At 32.6% G+C, this 17,064-nt stretch overlaps 2 protein-coding genes across 2 annotated transcripts; both read right to left on the bottom strand.

The window, feature by feature from the left end:
* Positions 1-1,110: 1,110 nt before the first annotated feature.
* On the bottom strand, positions 1,111-5,942 carry LOC143624897 (negative regulator of systemic acquired resistance SNI1-like). Its single transcript, XM_077095394.1, has 11 exons — positions 5,678-5,942; positions 5,536-5,602; positions 4,626-4,731; positions 4,270-4,359; positions 2,608-2,662; positions 2,469-2,518; positions 2,133-2,345; positions 1,971-2,041; positions 1,677-1,746; positions 1,475-1,540; positions 1,111-1,367 (listed from the first exon to the last, which is right to left on the bottom strand). Exons 1-11 carry the CDS (start codon positions 5,781-5,783, stop codon positions 1,131-1,133), a joined length of 1,131 nt encoding a protein of 376 aa, XP_076951509.1. The 5' UTR covers positions 5,784-5,942; the 3' UTR covers positions 1,111-1,130.
* A 2,808-nt stretch (positions 5,943-8,750) lies between these two features.
* Positions 8,751-15,662, bottom strand: LOC143624879 (GDSL esterase/lipase At5g45960-like). Its single transcript, XM_077095382.1, has 5 exons — positions 15,236-15,662; positions 14,884-15,014; positions 14,170-14,403; positions 9,173-9,440; positions 8,751-9,084 (listed from the first exon to the last, which is right to left on the bottom strand). The coding sequence occupies exons 1-5, from the start codon at positions 15,513-15,515 to the stop codon at positions 8,891-8,893; spliced, it is 1,107 nt and encodes a 368-aa protein (XP_076951497.1). The 5' UTR covers positions 15,516-15,662; the 3' UTR covers positions 8,751-8,890.
* Between the last annotated feature and the right edge of the window lie 1,402 nt (positions 15,663-17,064).

Raw genomic sequence — 17,064 nt, 5'->3', positions numbered from 1 at the left:
TATTCCAAGAAACAAACTACTCAAGTCCGCTTAACACGTGAGCAAGACATGATATGACAGGTACATGCTCGTTTTCTAAAGTGCCACCTCATTTTTGTTTGGTGAAAATATGTTGGATTTCGCTTGTTCATACATCGAACTACCTATTTGTTCTCACTTTTCAAATACCCACGTATGATTATGAACACTTGATATCTTTCTAAACTCCCAGCTTATATAAAAAATTCACACTGATGTAACCACTAACCACCATGGTTTCTTATCTCATGTTGCCACTTATAAACCCTTCTAGGCTTTCTTATATCCTATGTGTGAACAAAGTTTCCTAAATAACTCCTTTTGAAAATCATTCTCGTTTCAAATAGTGTACATACAAGGTAATGTGTTGCAGTGCTCCATGTATGCATAAATATCGGACCACCAGTGTTCATACTAATAAAATTGACACTGGATGTACATGTACCTAACCAACGGCTAATACGGTCGACCAACCAATCCCATGACATCATAAAGTTCTTGAAATTGTAGTTAGTGAATTGACCTAAAACTATTGCCAAAAAGCGGACAAACTGAATCATGAACACTCCTAAGAACACATGACAAAACTGCATGTTTTGAAAAGGTAATTAGATTCATAACTAATAACATCCACAACATAACACAAAGTGATTATATTTGTACAAACTTCACTTGCTATAATACAATTCAGATTAAAATTATTAGATCAAACTCGAGTTTCTTGACAGCATAATTGCAGCTGTGAAAAGAGCCTCTTTCCCAAATGGTATAATTGCTGTGTTCCTGGACCATCATGAAATAATTTGCAATAATTAGAAACTAACATTTATTTTTTATTCATTTTCTAAACGCAAAGGCGCACACAAACACCCTTTAATACATTCACATCCCTAATGAGATTTGAGTATTAAAATTTAAAACCTCTACTTAATACTTGACCACCACAACAAATATATATATAAATAATATTTATAAACATAAGTATAACTAAAAGACAAGAAGCTTACCTGTCTGTTTTTCCAAGACATTTGAAGGCGGAAATTATATTATAGCAGATATTGGGAAGAGAATTGTCTTCATTGGATTCAGATGGTAGCAAAACATATGCCTGATCAAAGAGAAAGAATCAAGTAATTCAGTTTTAATTTAATTTTTCTATTTAAAACTTCTTGCAAAATGCCGCAGAAAATCACCTGAAAAGCATGTGCTAATAGCAATTGAGCTACTTCTGAACTTATCTTTTTCAATATGTTTTTTGTGATATTCTCATTTGAAAAGGAATTTAAAATTCCACCAAATGTTGAATCATTTGTCGACCCACCATTTGATCTCCTCGTGCGAACATTTGTCTGCAAAGTTATTTGAAAGATTAGAAATAAATAATAAAAAAAACTTTATATGTGGAATGCTTGAACTTCAATCTATTTAAACACAGAAATGGAAAATGATACATTACCTTGGGAATATACTTTTTGAAATATTGAATAATCATATCCAATTTTAGTTTTGGTTGATCCAAGGCCTAAAACAAAATCCGCACGTTGTTAAAAGCAGTCTTGATTTTGTGGGTCCCATTTCAACTGTCCCCACACTAAAACAGTAAAACCATGGGACTCAAAATATAAAAACATTGAATGACAAAAAGAAATAGAGCTTACCTGAAAAAATGGGAACAATATATTTTTATCATAAGTAAGTTCATCCATAATAATCTCTGTGGCAGGGGTTCTGCAAAAGTTGAGGTAATACAATTCAAAGATTGGATTAAAACAATACTAATACACTGATAACGTAATCTTTTTAATTTATTAATAGATAGAGCTAACTATAATTACAAAAACAATATCACTACATTGATAAATCTTAAAAAAAAAGATTTACGATTTTCATCCTGTTCAACCATATTAATCCATTCGCCTTTTGAAGTGTAAAAAATAATAAACTTGAACTACCTTGTACCATCGGCTCTTGTGGTCCAACCCTCAAGATCTGCTGCCTTCTTAGATGAATCCAGCTCAATGATCTATTAATTTTATAAAAAATGCAACAATTAATATGCAATTTCTCCTTTTGAGAAAGAATAAACACACATACGAAGGTGACTAATAATTTACCATTAATAAAAGTTTCTGGACAGCAGCACATGTGCACTTTACTGCTTTAGGTAAGGCTAATGCAAGGGCGGTATGACATTTTTCAGTTGTTTCCGTTGATACGGTTTCTGCTGGTCTTATATCATGGCTACATTTAGTTGAAAACTGAGATAATTCACACATGGTGAATAAACAATCTTTAACTAGTTCTTTGTAGCTTATCTTCCGGGATACCTAATATAATTCAACAGACAAGAAATTGATAATGTTTATTTGAATACACAAAAGTAGGGTTAATGAAGAAATGTTAAAAATCTATAACCAAATAACACTGACGAGAAATTACTTATCACACACCAAAATCATATTCAGCAATGACTCCCTCAAACTGACCCAATCTGAGTTTTCTGCATCAAGAAACACAATTAACTATAGGATTTGTTTTCTGGTTATATTTGAAAAGAAATGGGCCAAATAATGCATTTTTAATGCTAACTTGTAAAAGCCAAATTACGGGGTACAAGATCCCCTTCAAGTACATTAACAAGATACTGGAATAATAGCATAGTCCTCAAAGGTTGCAATAAAGTCACATGAAGATATTAATCTTTTTATATCCTCTTAATCACACCCTAATATACAACCAAGGTTTAAAAAGGCGGAAACGAGCCTCAAGGTGTTTTCCATCAGACTCTCGAGGCGGACCGAGGCGTAAGCCTCAAAAGATTATTAAAAATATATATATATAATCTATAAAAATCACACTTTTATTTATAAAACCTTATTTAGTAATCAAACAAACATCATAAAAAAGTTCAACCACTAATTTAATACAAAACAAACATCTAAAGTAGTTTTTTGTTGTTGTGTCTATGTTGCTGTTGTAAAAGGAGGAACACCAATTAAACCCTAACCATTATACAGTTAAACGATGATGTTTTTTTAAGTCCACTAACAGTAAATGTTGGGCTGACCCACTAATTAAGTCCACTAAGCACTAAATGGGTAAACAAATAACGTCCAGAACATAGTCACATAAATCGTGGTACACTCCGGTATGCGGTTCGCTAGGGTAGACGAATTCGGTACGGAGAGGGGTAGGTTCATTTCGGTACGAACCGGTACGGTGTACCAAGTATTCCAGTTCGATATATGTCTTATATAATCTTATGCCTATTGTAATACACTAGAAGTATAGAACCGTTTGTTTTTTTTAGAGTGACATTACTCAAATTAGAGATGACACTGGTGGGATTTTATACATCCTATTGGATGTTAAAATCTGCATGTTACAGACTTTAATTGGTGTAGGAAATCGAAGAGACCCAGTTGCTGATTGGGTTGGAGCGCCGTTCCAATATTCCCGCCCAAATAAAAAACACGAATTAGGGTTTAATTGAATCGCAAATCGCGAATTAGGGGTGATTTTCAGAGTGATTCGCGAATTCATCTTCAATTGGAGCGACGGCCATCAGAAATTGAATCACGAATTAGGGTTTAATTGGATCGAACGTACCGGAAATTGGGAACGCGATTTCTCCGGCGACCGGAACGATGACGAATTCCGATTGGGTACATCACGTACCAATACGAAAATCGTGGGTGTCTCAGCGATTTATGTGACTATGGTCCAGAAAATAAAAAAAATTGGCATATTTCAGTATTTCACTGCTTCTAGTGAGGCTTAAGCCTCAACGCCTCGCCTCGAAGCCTCAACGCCTCAGACCGCCTCGCAAAGGTCAAGGCTTAGGTTTCAGTAAACCCTAATGAGGCTAAGCCTCTTATGTGTTTTTCCACCGAGGCGTAAGCCTCGAGGCGCGCCTCGGAAAGCCTTTTTAATCCATGTATACAAGTGATAGACAATATATCAAAAAAAAAAAAAAATTGCTGCATATCTCATGGTGTCTTTTTATATATTTCCAAGAAAGAGCTTTACATGAAAGAGCTTTATGTTAAAGTTGAGAGAGAACCTCGGAAGTTAGTGTTTTAGTATTTGCTTGATCCGTCACTTTAGAAAGTTCTTCTATCAGATGATGAAATTACTGAACCATAAACAAGAGCATATGTGTATATCAGTTAAAAACATATAACTCAACATAATAAGCCTTAGATCAGTAATCTGATCTATTATTACGTTAAAACTGGTAATATAACTCACAGTAACATCAACTGATCCACTAATTTTGTCATTATCTTCTTGTTTCTCACTATATGTGACATCCGTGCCAAGTGAAAATGGTGACCATGCCTACATTGCAACAAGTGTCCAAACAATTGACAATGGCATTAGTTTATAAATCAAATTTACAAAATACATCAAATTGCTGCAAATATTAACAACTAATTCGTAACGCATGAGAGAAGAAGGTGAACATGATTCTGATCATTCAGTCGCTAAATGATATACCTGCGGGAAACACTACAATGAAAACAACAATATATAATTAATAGCGAATAAATCCAAAAACAAACGAATTAACAAATAAAAAAAACTAAAAAAGTCTTTTTAAGTACATAATGTAACACCTTATCTAAATCAAGCAAAAGTTGATAGCTTAACATCATCAAATCCAGTGAGCTCTCAACTTTCAAAATCTGGAATATTGCCGTAAACATTTTGCTATAACACAATATACCAACCATCAATAGTCACACAATACATTTTGCAAACTTAAAAATCATACAGAATGGAGGTGTAAACAAGGGCGAAGCTTCACTTGGGCGGGGGGTGCCCCCCCCCCTGTTTTTTGTGCAGTAATGCAAATTGACCATTTTTTGCCCGAAAATATTTATACACAGTGTAAATTTACCCGTTTTCTGCCCAAAATTTGAGCCCGACCCCCCCTCGTTTATGTTTTTCCAATACATTTTGAGCCCCCCCCCCCCCCGACGAACTCGTCCAAGCTTCGCCACTGGGTGTAAACGAGTCAAGCCGCCCGTGAACTACTCTATATCGGCTCGTTAAAAGCTTGAATCGAGCCGAGCAAGACTAGAAGAGCCTATTGTTTATGTAATTTTCTATTTTACTATATTAGATATATACATTTATAATAACTATTACTATGTATATAATTATGAAAAAATAATCAGCTAATACATATCATGTTATATATAAAATATATAATAAATATATATAAAAAAATAAGTATAAATATAAGAAAAATAATTATTAACTACTAAAACAACTCAAGCCCGAACCGACCTTGAAAACTATTCTCAAGCCGAGCTCGGCTAGTTTACGCTCGTATTTATTACGGGCTGTATTTATTACGGACCTCGAGCTTGAAAACCAATACATGAGCGGAGCTTGATCCAAAACAAACTCGAGCTCGGCTAGTTTACACTCGTAATTATTACAAAACATTTCATCAAACACTTGGTGGGCATAATTTTACAAACTCAAAATTAAAGATAAATGATTTACTTTGTGGGTGCAGCTGCATTCTCAGTAACCAGAAACCCAGACCGAACAGCTTCAAGAAAAGATAACCCTAAAACACAAAACCCATAATTTACAAAACCCAAAAATAATCAAAATAGAACAAGAAAATGTTATTGTTTCGTACTGTCATCGGATATGTGTTTGGAAGATTTGCTGAACGAATATGTGTCGAGAATGGCCATGGTGTTCTCTTCCATTCCTCCATATCTGCGTTTTGTGCTCATTTTCATCGATTGATTTTGATTGTTTAAAATGTGATGAGTTTAAACCCACAAAGATGAGGTTTTGATGTTGATTTTACTTAAATCTTGAAGCAAAAGATTGATTTGGGAAATGGGAAGTAGAGATAATATACTATTCGTTTTCCCTCCAAAATTTGGGGGTTTCGAGTTGGGTCAGTGTCGGATCTCTTTTCTGAAGTCGGAGCTCCACTCATTAGTCGTTTTTCAAGCTTAGATTTGGCTTGGGTAAAATCTTAAATGAGCTTATATTCGACGCAAACTCGGTTGTGCAGTGTGAAATTGATACATATAAGTTTAAAAGATGTAAAACTTAAAAATTAAAAGAGCTTGTTAAGGCTCGATTAGCTAAAACGAGTTTCTCGTACAAGACTCCTGCTTGAGCTCGATAATCAAATGAGCTTTATTTGAGGCTTGGCTTGAGCTTGAAATGGCCCGTTTCGAGCCTTTTATCAATCTGATCTCGAGTAGTCCACAAATGGTTCGGCTTGTTTGCACACTAGTAAAGACAATTGAGCCCTTTCAAAAGTTTTGAATTTTTGAAATTTTTACATATATCACCTAAATAAGAACCTTTATTACATATATACCGATAACAATTAATTACATATTTCCCCTTTTGGTATGAATTTACCGATTTACCCTTTCTGTAATTTAAATTTCACTTTGAGTTCTCTACCATCAACTTCCATGAAACCAGAGAGATTGATTTCAACCATTACTAAAAAAATCCCATAAAAGCTAGTTCAAATCATTGTAATTTCCCCATAATCTGGTTCCATCCGTATTAAAATTTCAACAACTAATTCTTATACACACGATACATCCACTTTATGTTTTCATACAATACCAGCATTGCTACTCACTTTCAAATCAAACACCATCAAAAGCCATCGCCTGTGAAAAGCAGCCACTATCGTGAACCAAAAGGTGTTCACCGCGCACCATTTTTATACCGATATCAGTATTTTACGAAAAATTCGGGAATACCTATACCAAAAACTCAAAACTGGGTACCGATGGTACCAAATCGGTACCCATACCGAAAAACCTCATCCCTATTTCCCAATTCTAACCTTAATTTCATCAGATTTTGTGAACCAAACAGGCAAACACGACGTAAGTCTCAAAATCATTTAAACTATTCTCAGTTTCAAATATCAAACTAATCTCGAGTGCCTCATTAGCTTGCACCACCGTTATCTGAGTCAATAGTTAAAGTTTTCTAGTTAACACGTCTTAGAGTAATAAATCATCTCATTTTCTACCACTCAGTTTACCTGAAATCCGAAACCAAACCCAAGAAAACCAATACCCGAACTCAAGAAAAGACTAACCCGAACCCAAACCGAAGTAATTCTCGTTGGTTCTCGGGTCTGATTTATGGGTTTCAGTTCAGGTTGAACCTGAATAAACTTTTAGTGTTAAAACCAAATATATTTTTATGTATAATAGGATAAGTCTTAGCCACTAAAGTTTTGTCATAATCCATTGTTGTCATTTCACCTATTATGGATCGATAGTTTATTATTAATTTTGTTTTTCGTTTATGACTAATAGCACCCGTAATTGAACAACCAAATCACACTTGATTGAAGACGATTATGGTTGGAGTTTATTACACTCTTCTTTTAAATTGTTTTATCAGGTTATGTTGGTTTATTATTTAGTTATTAACGTTACGAGCAACGAAAAATATGTTATTTTAATTTTAGCATCGTAGTTTTCTTTTCCTAGGATACTCGAAACTCGATTAACCCTACCTGAAAAAACCCGAACCTAATTAACCGAACCCGAAAAACCCGTGAGAGATTTAGGTTGGGTTTCAGGTCAAGATTTAAAACTTTGAAACCCGAAGAACCCAACCCAAAAAACTCGAAAAACAAACCCGAAAAACACCCTTAGTTTTTTTATATGCTATATGTGTAACTAAAAATCAAACGACACCCATAAACTTTTAGGTATTGGATCATTTCAGAAGTTTTTTTTACAGCTAGAAGTGAAGATATAACTCCATTAATCCCTAATTTCACTCCATTTCTTATGTGTAGGTGCGTTGTGTATGTGCATATGTATGTGTGTAGGTACGTATGTTTGTGTATGTGTACGTATGTTTGTATGTTTGTAGGTACATATGTTTGAATGTGGCTCGGTACATTTATATGTTTGTAGGTAGGTTTGAATGTGTAATTAAAACTTAAATACAACCAACCTACATATATGTATGCAACATCATACGAAAGAAAGTGAAATTAGATATTAATGGAGTTATACTTTCACTTCTCGCACTTCTCGCTGTAATATCACTTCTCGCAAGATCCATCCCCTAAACTTTTATGCACCATGTTTATAATTGAAACCCGAGCAGCACCTAAGATATTTTGACACCAACACAAGCGGTAAAATTACAGACCGACCAAAATTTTCAAGTAGCTTTCTAGTTTTTTCCTTGCCAAGAGTAGTTGTCGGCTGCTAGTTTTTGGTGCTTGTAAAGAAAAGAAGTAAGAAACTAAAATCAATGAATTATATTTAAGAAGTCAACCCTTAACACTTAACACACTTACTCATCATGAGTGGATCGAATACTTTCAAGTTGTTAACCCAAATATATAGTGGTGAAATTAGGGATGAACTATACTTGATAAGTTATAAGATATAAAGATCTTAAGTCACATTTAATCAAAACTGCGTAGTTTTGATTGAGTACACGTCTAAGCTTAAATGCCTAAAGTATTGTTTATATATATTGAAATGCATACATCATAGCCAAAACACACTAAATACTACATATAACTAACTATAACTAACCAATATAGCATCAGACTGGATAATACACACGGACGACTATAACTAACTAATCTAACATCGAACTGGAAAATACTAATGAACCACAATCCTATATCATCCCAAATTAATAATGAATGAAAATCATCAAAATATATATATTATAAAATTGAATAATTAAACGATGCACAACTTTGATTATACTTCGAATCCAAAATACAAGGACATGTATAATTCAATACATTTTTTATACAAATATGGTGAAGAAAAGATTGTATCATAACATTGGACTTAAAATTTCAATGAATATTCCTTTACTTCTTGACTAGGTAGTCGATGACAGGTCGAACTGAATCAAAAAATATTTTATACACGGTTTCGGTTGGGTGTATAGAATCCCAAAACACAAATTTAGATGCATCAGGACATGTACTTGATTTAGGATTGCATAGAACCGTCGTTTCTAATAAGCCAGTCCCACAACAACCACGCTTAACTTCTTTAAACCCTAGAATACAAACACACATAGTAAAAGAGATAAGTTTGTAGCCATAAAAGTGTTTGTACCAATCATGATTAAAAAGAAATAAACTTACCATACTTATGGCCTACAATCACATCAAACAAGGTTGAATAAGCATCAAAGTAGGTTATTCTACCACCTTGTTGGGCAAGATCAAGTTGCATGAGATTTAACTGAGTTTGGAGCATGGAATTGTAAGTCCTCCCTACTGATGAGAAGAAATCAATACAACCGCGATCAAAAAGTGCATTATCGGAGAAAAGAGTGATAACGATAGGCAAGCAACCCATCGGAGGTAGACCCACAACTCCAATTTTACGAGCTCCTTTATTTCGCAAACCCTAATTGAATAAAGAAAATAAGGTTTTTGATATTATGGTAATTTAAATAAAATAATAGAACAATAAAAGTTATTAGGTTTTTAAAAGATCGGTGGAAACCCACACAAAGTTAATAGCGGTGACTATGATTTTTTATTACTTTACACATGTGTTTTATGCAAGATTTGATTTGAATCTTTTCATCACTTAATCTCAACCATTTAATAAGGGATCAAATGGTTCTAAGTTCTAACTTCTTCTTACACTTCTCACATAAATTATACATGATCTCTCTCTCTCACACACACACACAGAATGGGCGAAATGGTGCAAAAGCGTAGGAAACCACCAAGACCCGATATGTGCATTTTAGACGAGGAGATAAATGTCCATATATAGTTATATTTTCGGGTCACATAATCACATAGCAGGTTATATAATCAAAGATAAAAGATACAATAATCCTTAATGTACCTTAACATACAAGAATGCTATATTCATGAAATTGATCCATAAAATCACATCTCAACATCTCGTAATCATCAATACATACCCAGTTAATCATCGATTCACCGAAAAAAACAGATTTGGATAGTTAATCAATCAATTTTATACTTTTTTTCACGAAACCCGTTTTGAGCGTTTTAGTTTTTGGCTTAGCGTTTTAGTATTTTTGCCTTTTTTTCCCTTTGAGCGTCTCGCCTACCTATCGTTACGTTAAGGCATTATTGTACAGTTGCTCGACCCTATAATCAAATACCATATATTTGTAATTAAGTATCACATACATAATCAGGTATGATTAATAGGCATAAAAGGCCCATATAACTAAGTACCGGTTTATATAATGGCATACTAGATTATAAAATTATGTACCATTTTTTAAAAGATTCAAAAACTATAGTAATACTATAGTCACATTGAATATAGTAAATTTATGTATTTATGTTATTTTATTATTATTATTATTATTATTATTATTATTATTTTATAATAACTAAGTATTAAATTATTTAATTCTTAAAACTTTTTTAACCACAATTTTTTTTCCATCTAAAATAATCTTATATAAAGATTTAAGCTCACTATCTTGAAAAGCAAATACCATATATGTGGTGATTCATAAAAATTTAGTGGAATTAGAACGATTTATCCCCACAAAAAAAATGATGACCACTATTATTATTATTATTATTATTATTATTATTATTATTATTATTATTATTATTATTATTATTATTATTATTTGCTTCCAGCCTTATTTATGTAATTATTGGTTTAGAGCTTCACACCACTTAATTTTAACTATTAAATAAGTTATCAAATGGACATAAAATCCTTTCTAAATTTTCCACTGAGCTACCTATATGAGTTTAACGGGTATGCATAGTATTATTATGACTTTAAATTAACCAGTATAGTTTATAAAAGACTCGGGTTTGCAATTCAAAAAAGGCTAGCTAAGCAATTCTTCTATTTCGATGTAAAAAATAGTTCACAAACAATTAATGCGCTCCCTTTTAATATGATCTCACCCTAAAATAAGACTTATAATAATAACCATTATTAAAAGTCCTGTAATTAATAGTTAACCATCGCTTTCTAAATTAACACAAAAGTTGATGGTTACATATGACGTTGACAATAATATAACTATATTTGTTAGCAATTTATCATTTTCTCAATTATTAGGAGGTTGGCTCAATGTTACCCCTTTTAAAGAAAGATTTTAGGGCCGCAGGAGGGGGACGTTGTTCCCAATCTATATAAAATAATTAAACTCTTAACTATAACTTACATTTTTAAATAAAATTATGAGTGATAAATAAAGCTTACAGTTTAACAATATCTGCTTTGTTTTATTTTTGTTAAAATAAATGATGTGGGGGTACTGTATAATTTAAATACACAGACAACGTGATACCTCTCAGAGTTGTAGTAGTCACCGGGCAATTAATTCGGGTATAAAATCTAAACCACAAAATAATATATGATTTTTTTTGGTTTTAAAGACTAAATGCTACGAACAGTACTCTACACATATAGTGGGCAACTGGGCATGCATGTCAACATAAAATCGGTTTACCAAATAATTTTATAAAATTGAGGCAAACTTAAAACTCTAGTGGTTTGACTATCCTTTAAAATTTGAGTGATGCATATGAAACCTTGGTAATACTTGTTTATCAGATATTAAATATCTAACATACTAGTATATAGGCATAAGAAGCTTGACATTTAAACAAGCATAAAACACTATGTTTTATAAAAAAAAAGTTACAATAATTTTAATGTAAAAACCGTCAACCAAACAAAGATATATGTTTTCAAATTGACAATTTCAGTTCACAACAACACGTATATAGGGTGGGCCCACTAGTAAATTTTATGTATTTGTTACTACCTATATGTTATCAAATACTTGTTTTTTATGTGTTATTTACATGTTTAATAATTCTAGAGATGCTAAAATTATTAGAACATTTTCATAAAAGAGCACTAGTAAAAAAAGTAATAATAAAAACATAAATCTTAAATACGTCATTTAGTACATATATTAAATATATATTTGAACCATATACAGGTGGAATTACTAAGGTTTGGTGAATTTGATCTATAACTTTTAGGTGGGAAGGATGTTCATTAATGCATCTTAAGTTCTACTAAGTATCAAACGACACTCATCTCAAATATGCTCTAAAACCATTTTTTTATCTTATTTTAAAAGCAAAAATAATATAAAGATGATGAATAACTGAGGGGAGGGGGTATCTTACCCGATTATGGTACCCACATGATGTCGATCCTACCCTTATAGGATATGGGGCCATGTATAATTGAGCTTTATGAGGTAAAAAACAAACATTTAATTTTAATTAAATTAGTAGCTGGATCAATTCATTATCCCTTAAAAGGCCAACAATATTGATGTCAACCCAAAGCCAAGGACCACATATAAACCCTCCAGTCCCATCCAACTCATTTATGATGTACACTATTTATTCATTTTGTTTCTAGATATATTCTGACTCATCCATAAGATTTCATCTTGCTCGTGCCCATTTTGCTGATAATCTCGATCCGGACGTTGAGTTTTTCCGTAAGATATTACTCTTGTTTTGTGAGAGATAGTAGGTAGAGTGTATGATCAGACAATGCATCAAATATAATTCTTTTGATATTAGTATTATTATAAAAATTTATATATTAGTTTTTGTAAAATAAGTTAAAATGGATTATATTATTAAAAATATGGTTTTATCAATTGTCAATATTAAACAGTATCACAAATGGACGATTCCGAAAGAAAAGTAAAAGAAACAGGTTTCCAACAAAACCAAAATTATACTTTTGTAAAATAAAATAAGTTAAACAGATTATATGATTAAAAATATGTTTTAATCTCACTATTCAATATAGAATCACAAATGGACGATTCGAAGATACGAAGTAAATAAAATGGGTTCCAACAAAACCAACGAAGTCTAGGCTGTAAAATGGGTTCCACAATCTATTGAAATTTTGTTGGTAATTACTAACGGATTCATACGTTGGTAATACTCATTTGATTAGTTTCTTTTTAAATAGTGAACTTCTTTTTTTTAATCTTTGCGGTCTATGTGACTTAATTAATTAATAAGGCAAAATTGTCACAGTTTATATGCAAGCTAGCTAATTGCATTTCTTATCCTATAATTTCTTTATCTAATAGTGCTACGTGTACATTATAAATAACCTATCTTTGATATAATAAAAAATATATCTAAGAATCAAACTATATAAATTTTTTTTATGGATAATTAACATTCGCATCTTGAATTTAATATTTCAGACTGATACTTAATTGTGCTTGACTTTTACTTTCAGTATACTTTAAAAAAATGATAAATAAAAGAAAACACTACAGTAATATTTTTGAACAATTTGTTTATGTCAATTTTAAAAGTTGCATCGTGTTTTTGATTAGGCGTTATGGGTGTGAACAACCCTCCATGAAACATTACTACCCCAAACCATTATGAACAATGTATGTTTAACGCTGGTCAAACCATTACTACCCAAATTATTATGAAGTATATATGAACAATTTATGTTTAACGCTGGTCAAACCATTAACCCCTAAATATACAGGCGTCAAACAAAGTAAATGCCTCTTTGGGCGCTAGTACAGTAATGAACTGAATAGTGGGTTCAACTATAAATCTAACCAATCATGTTACCTTCTCATTTTTATTTGAAAAAGGTTTCAATGTTAAGAATAACGGTGTTTTCAATTAAACCATTACACGACAGTTAGTGAAGCCCCCCCCCCCCCCCCTAATGTCTACGTGGTAGTGACATGACAATTTGTAAATGCCTTCTTCCATAACACTAGGTCTTATAAGTTTAAATCAAATTCAAGTAATAAACATAAGTTTTTAAGCATAGTGCATTCAATTGAAATGGAACTACCACCTCATACATATCTAATAATTGTATCTGTCAAAATTCCTGAATTCACTTTACAGTCCTAGATGAATGATCTGAAAGAACGAAAATGAATATGACGGATAATGTATTTCAGTTTTCATTTTTTATTTTTTATTTTTGGGTGGGGTGGGGCAAACCGCAAACCCATGAATATGACACATGAGCAGGATTTTAACCCACAAATATTCGTTAGTTTTATTGGTTATTTTGTAAGATGACATGGACTCTTGAAACAAAACAATTAACTACAACAATATTATCTAAGGTAGAAGAAACAAACCTGTATGAAATCCAACTGTTGTTTCATCACGAAATCCATGTAGGCTGGAAGAGTGTATTTTTGTCTTCTAATCGGTAATGTAAAATAATTAACCACGAAGTCGTTGGTACCCGCGCTCACGATGAAGAGTGCATTGTTAACAAGCTCTATTGTTTTCGCAATCCCAAGCTTTGCGGCTAATCTTGTTTTGTACTCTCTGAAATACTCTAATTGTCGCGGCAATGGAATTACGTTCTGGAAAACAAAATCGATCACTGAATGCACACTCAATAACACACACATGCATACGTTAAATACTTTTAAGAATCTATTCTTAAGTTATTTAAAATCTGTAGAGTTTTTTTTTGTCTCATATTTTTTCTTATTAAATTAATATTCAGTTTTAGGATAACGGTTAACTTATAGCTACACCATCTCTATTTGACTTCACACCATCAAACGATCGTCTGCAAAACACTTAGGCGGTCGTTTTGACCAAAAAGTAAAATTTTAAAAATAATCCGTCACCGGTTGTTCAAACGATATTTGGACAATCGTTTGGACCATAGGGTGGTCAAAACTTCGAAAATTATTGATCGTTTGTCCAAATGGCAATTAGACCTTTAACCGGACGGACATTTGAAACGGTGCGTGATTAGATGTCAGATGGTATTAATTTGCAAATGTGATACGTAAGTGTGGAGAGAGAGAGAGAGAGAGAGGAGAGAGAGAAACGCTTATTGTTGGTGTAAGAGGATCAAATCCGGATCCAGCAGAAGCAAAACTAACACCAGTCATCAAATCATGAACAGTAAGTGAAGGGTCCAAATACGGAGGAACATTATCCTTAACACCAAGATACCTAGCTACAAACATCCAAACCAACAACATTTGTTTAAAGCATGCTAAAATCCAAGAATGCATCATCCAGGACCTACCCTTGTGGTACAAGGCTCAGCAGTCGCCTCTAAATTTATTTTATTACTTTTAGAGTGTAAAAATCTCAGCCGACCCTTGTGAGTATTATATAGTGATAGTCAACTGATAAAATTTTCGGAAAATGACATCATCATATGTGACAACTTACCAATCAAATCACTAGCTAGTAGACCGTTTGTAAACCTTCCGGTTGGTTTCTTGTTTGGAAAATCTCTCCCATAAGGTGGGAAATTACCCTTAAAAGGAGTCAAAATGAAGTTATTGTTTCCAGGGTCAGAAGTGGAGTCACCAAACACCAAAACAGCAGAAACCTTAGGACCTTGTGTGGCTGTATATTGTGTGTGGGCATAAGAGATGAAGATGAGATGAACATGGAGTAAGAAAATTAATGCAAGTTTCAGAGAAGAAATCAAATGAGAAATTGGCATTTTGGAAGGAGATTCAAGGAGAGTAGATATGATGCAACTACTATAAAGAACAATGATATAAAGATTGTTAACTTGCGTGCATACTTGTAATATAATGGTCTTCCAAGTTTGGTTGGTTGGTTTGACTCTATGTTTGCATATTCACCCTCTAGAATGGTTGTTTTAACTTTATATAATATATTTATTTTTACTAGCTAATTTATTACGTACACCGCCAACCTATATGACATATAGTATAGGATGTATTTAATGGTGTAGACAGTACATAAATATACGAACATTAATATATATATATAACGTTTGAATATATGTGCTATTTGTATGCTTCTTTGCCAATGTAGCATGATATGCAGTTTGATGCATGTGTAGATCATCTGAACATAATCTGGCTTCAAAATTCTAAATATCAACTACTTTTATGGAAATATCACATAAATAATTGTTTTCCTCTAAGTGGTGTTACTCAAAACAATCTTATTATTTTACGAATATACATATATAAATTTTCATAAACGGAGGAGACCAAACTCAAATTCTGAGATAAAAACGGGTAAATTACATGCATTACTGGGCAAAAAACGGAGGGGTCCGAGTATATTACAATATTGAGCAAAAAACGGAGGGGTGGCAATTTTCAAGGTGTCTCAAACGCGACACGGATATCACTACTAGAAAGCATGTCATTTTACCAAAACAAATCTCCTACAAATTTTCTACGACAGGTAGTTACAACAGATTATTAACAAAAAAATAAGCTTCAACTTTGCTACAATATTATCTAATAAACATTATGTTATGTTAAAATAGTTTTTATTGGAACGTCGTAGAAAGTTTACAACCACATGTTTTTTTAGCAATATTGTAAGAAAAGTTGTTGGAAAATGGTTGAAAACGATTTTCAAGCATGTGTTTTTCCAACGTAATTTTTTGTTGGAAACATGTTAGAAACTGAATTTTCTAACAAATTCCTACGAATTCAGTTGTAAAAAAATATCTCTTTTTTCTAGTAGTGTATAATCAAGTTTATGGTTAATATATTAAGTCGAGTAAAAAAGGGCGGTGTTCGGGTTAAACTATTTTTATTAGGTGGGTCGTGTTCGGATTGAAGTGTTTAACACGTTTTGTTAGATGGATCGACCCTAACCTATTGAAGTATACAGGACAACCTGACAATCGGTTTATGACCTTGCAACCTTTTTTCTTACAAACTACCAATGTGACAAATTAACATGTTTACAACTTGATTACTACCCATCAATCTGCTTGACTTTAAGCGTGCACGAGTTAGGTTGATGTTTTCTACACGAATCACAATATGACATGTGTACTTGATTTATAGCTTTTCTTGCATATTGTACAAGCATATCAATTCGCTCACAAATCTCTAACTTACTACATGATCCCTAAGCAATCTACAATATAGCGCCTTAGGTTTTAACTAAGTTTATTATTTGTTTTATTTTTCTTCGATCGACCACCTCTTGTCAGACGGTTAATTCACAATTTTTTTATGTTTTACATTATAAATTTTAAATTATGACGTTTAATA

Source organism: Bidens hawaiensis, unplaced genomic scaffold, assembly GCF_021521415.1.
Source record: "Bidens hawaiensis isolate Kalapana, Puna unplaced genomic scaffold, B.hawaiensis_p1.1 tig00003988_1, whole genome shotgun sequence".
Taxonomy (NCBI): Eukaryota; Viridiplantae; Streptophyta; class Magnoliopsida; order Asterales; family Asteraceae; genus Bidens; species Bidens hawaiensis.
This window is presented reverse-complemented; position numbering and strand designations above follow the sequence as displayed.

Coding starts and splice junctions, on each gene's coding strand:
- LOC143624879 (XM_077095382.1), bottom strand. CDS start 15,515: ATGCCAATTTCTCATTTGATTTCTTCTCTGAAACTTGCATTAATTTTC. Junction 14,404..14,883: donor CTCTTACACCAACAATAAGC/GTTTCTCTCTCT, acceptor TTTGTTTTCCAG/AACGTAATTCCATTGCCGCG. Junction 9,441..14,169: donor AACAGTTGGATTTCATACAG/GTTTGTTTCTTC, acceptor TTATTCAATTAG/GGTTTGCGAAATAAAGGAGC.
- LOC143624897 (XM_077095394.1), bottom strand. CDS start 5,783: ATGAAAATGAGCACAAAACGCAGATATGGAGGAATGGAAGAGAACACC. Junction 4,732..5,535: donor AATGCAGCTGCACCCACAAA/GTAAATCATTTA, acceptor ATTGTGTTATAG/CAAAATGTTTACGGCAATAT. Junction 4,360..4,625: donor TAGATAAGGTGTTACATTAT/GTACTTAAAAAG, acceptor GTTGCAATGTAG/GCATGGTCACCATTTTCACT.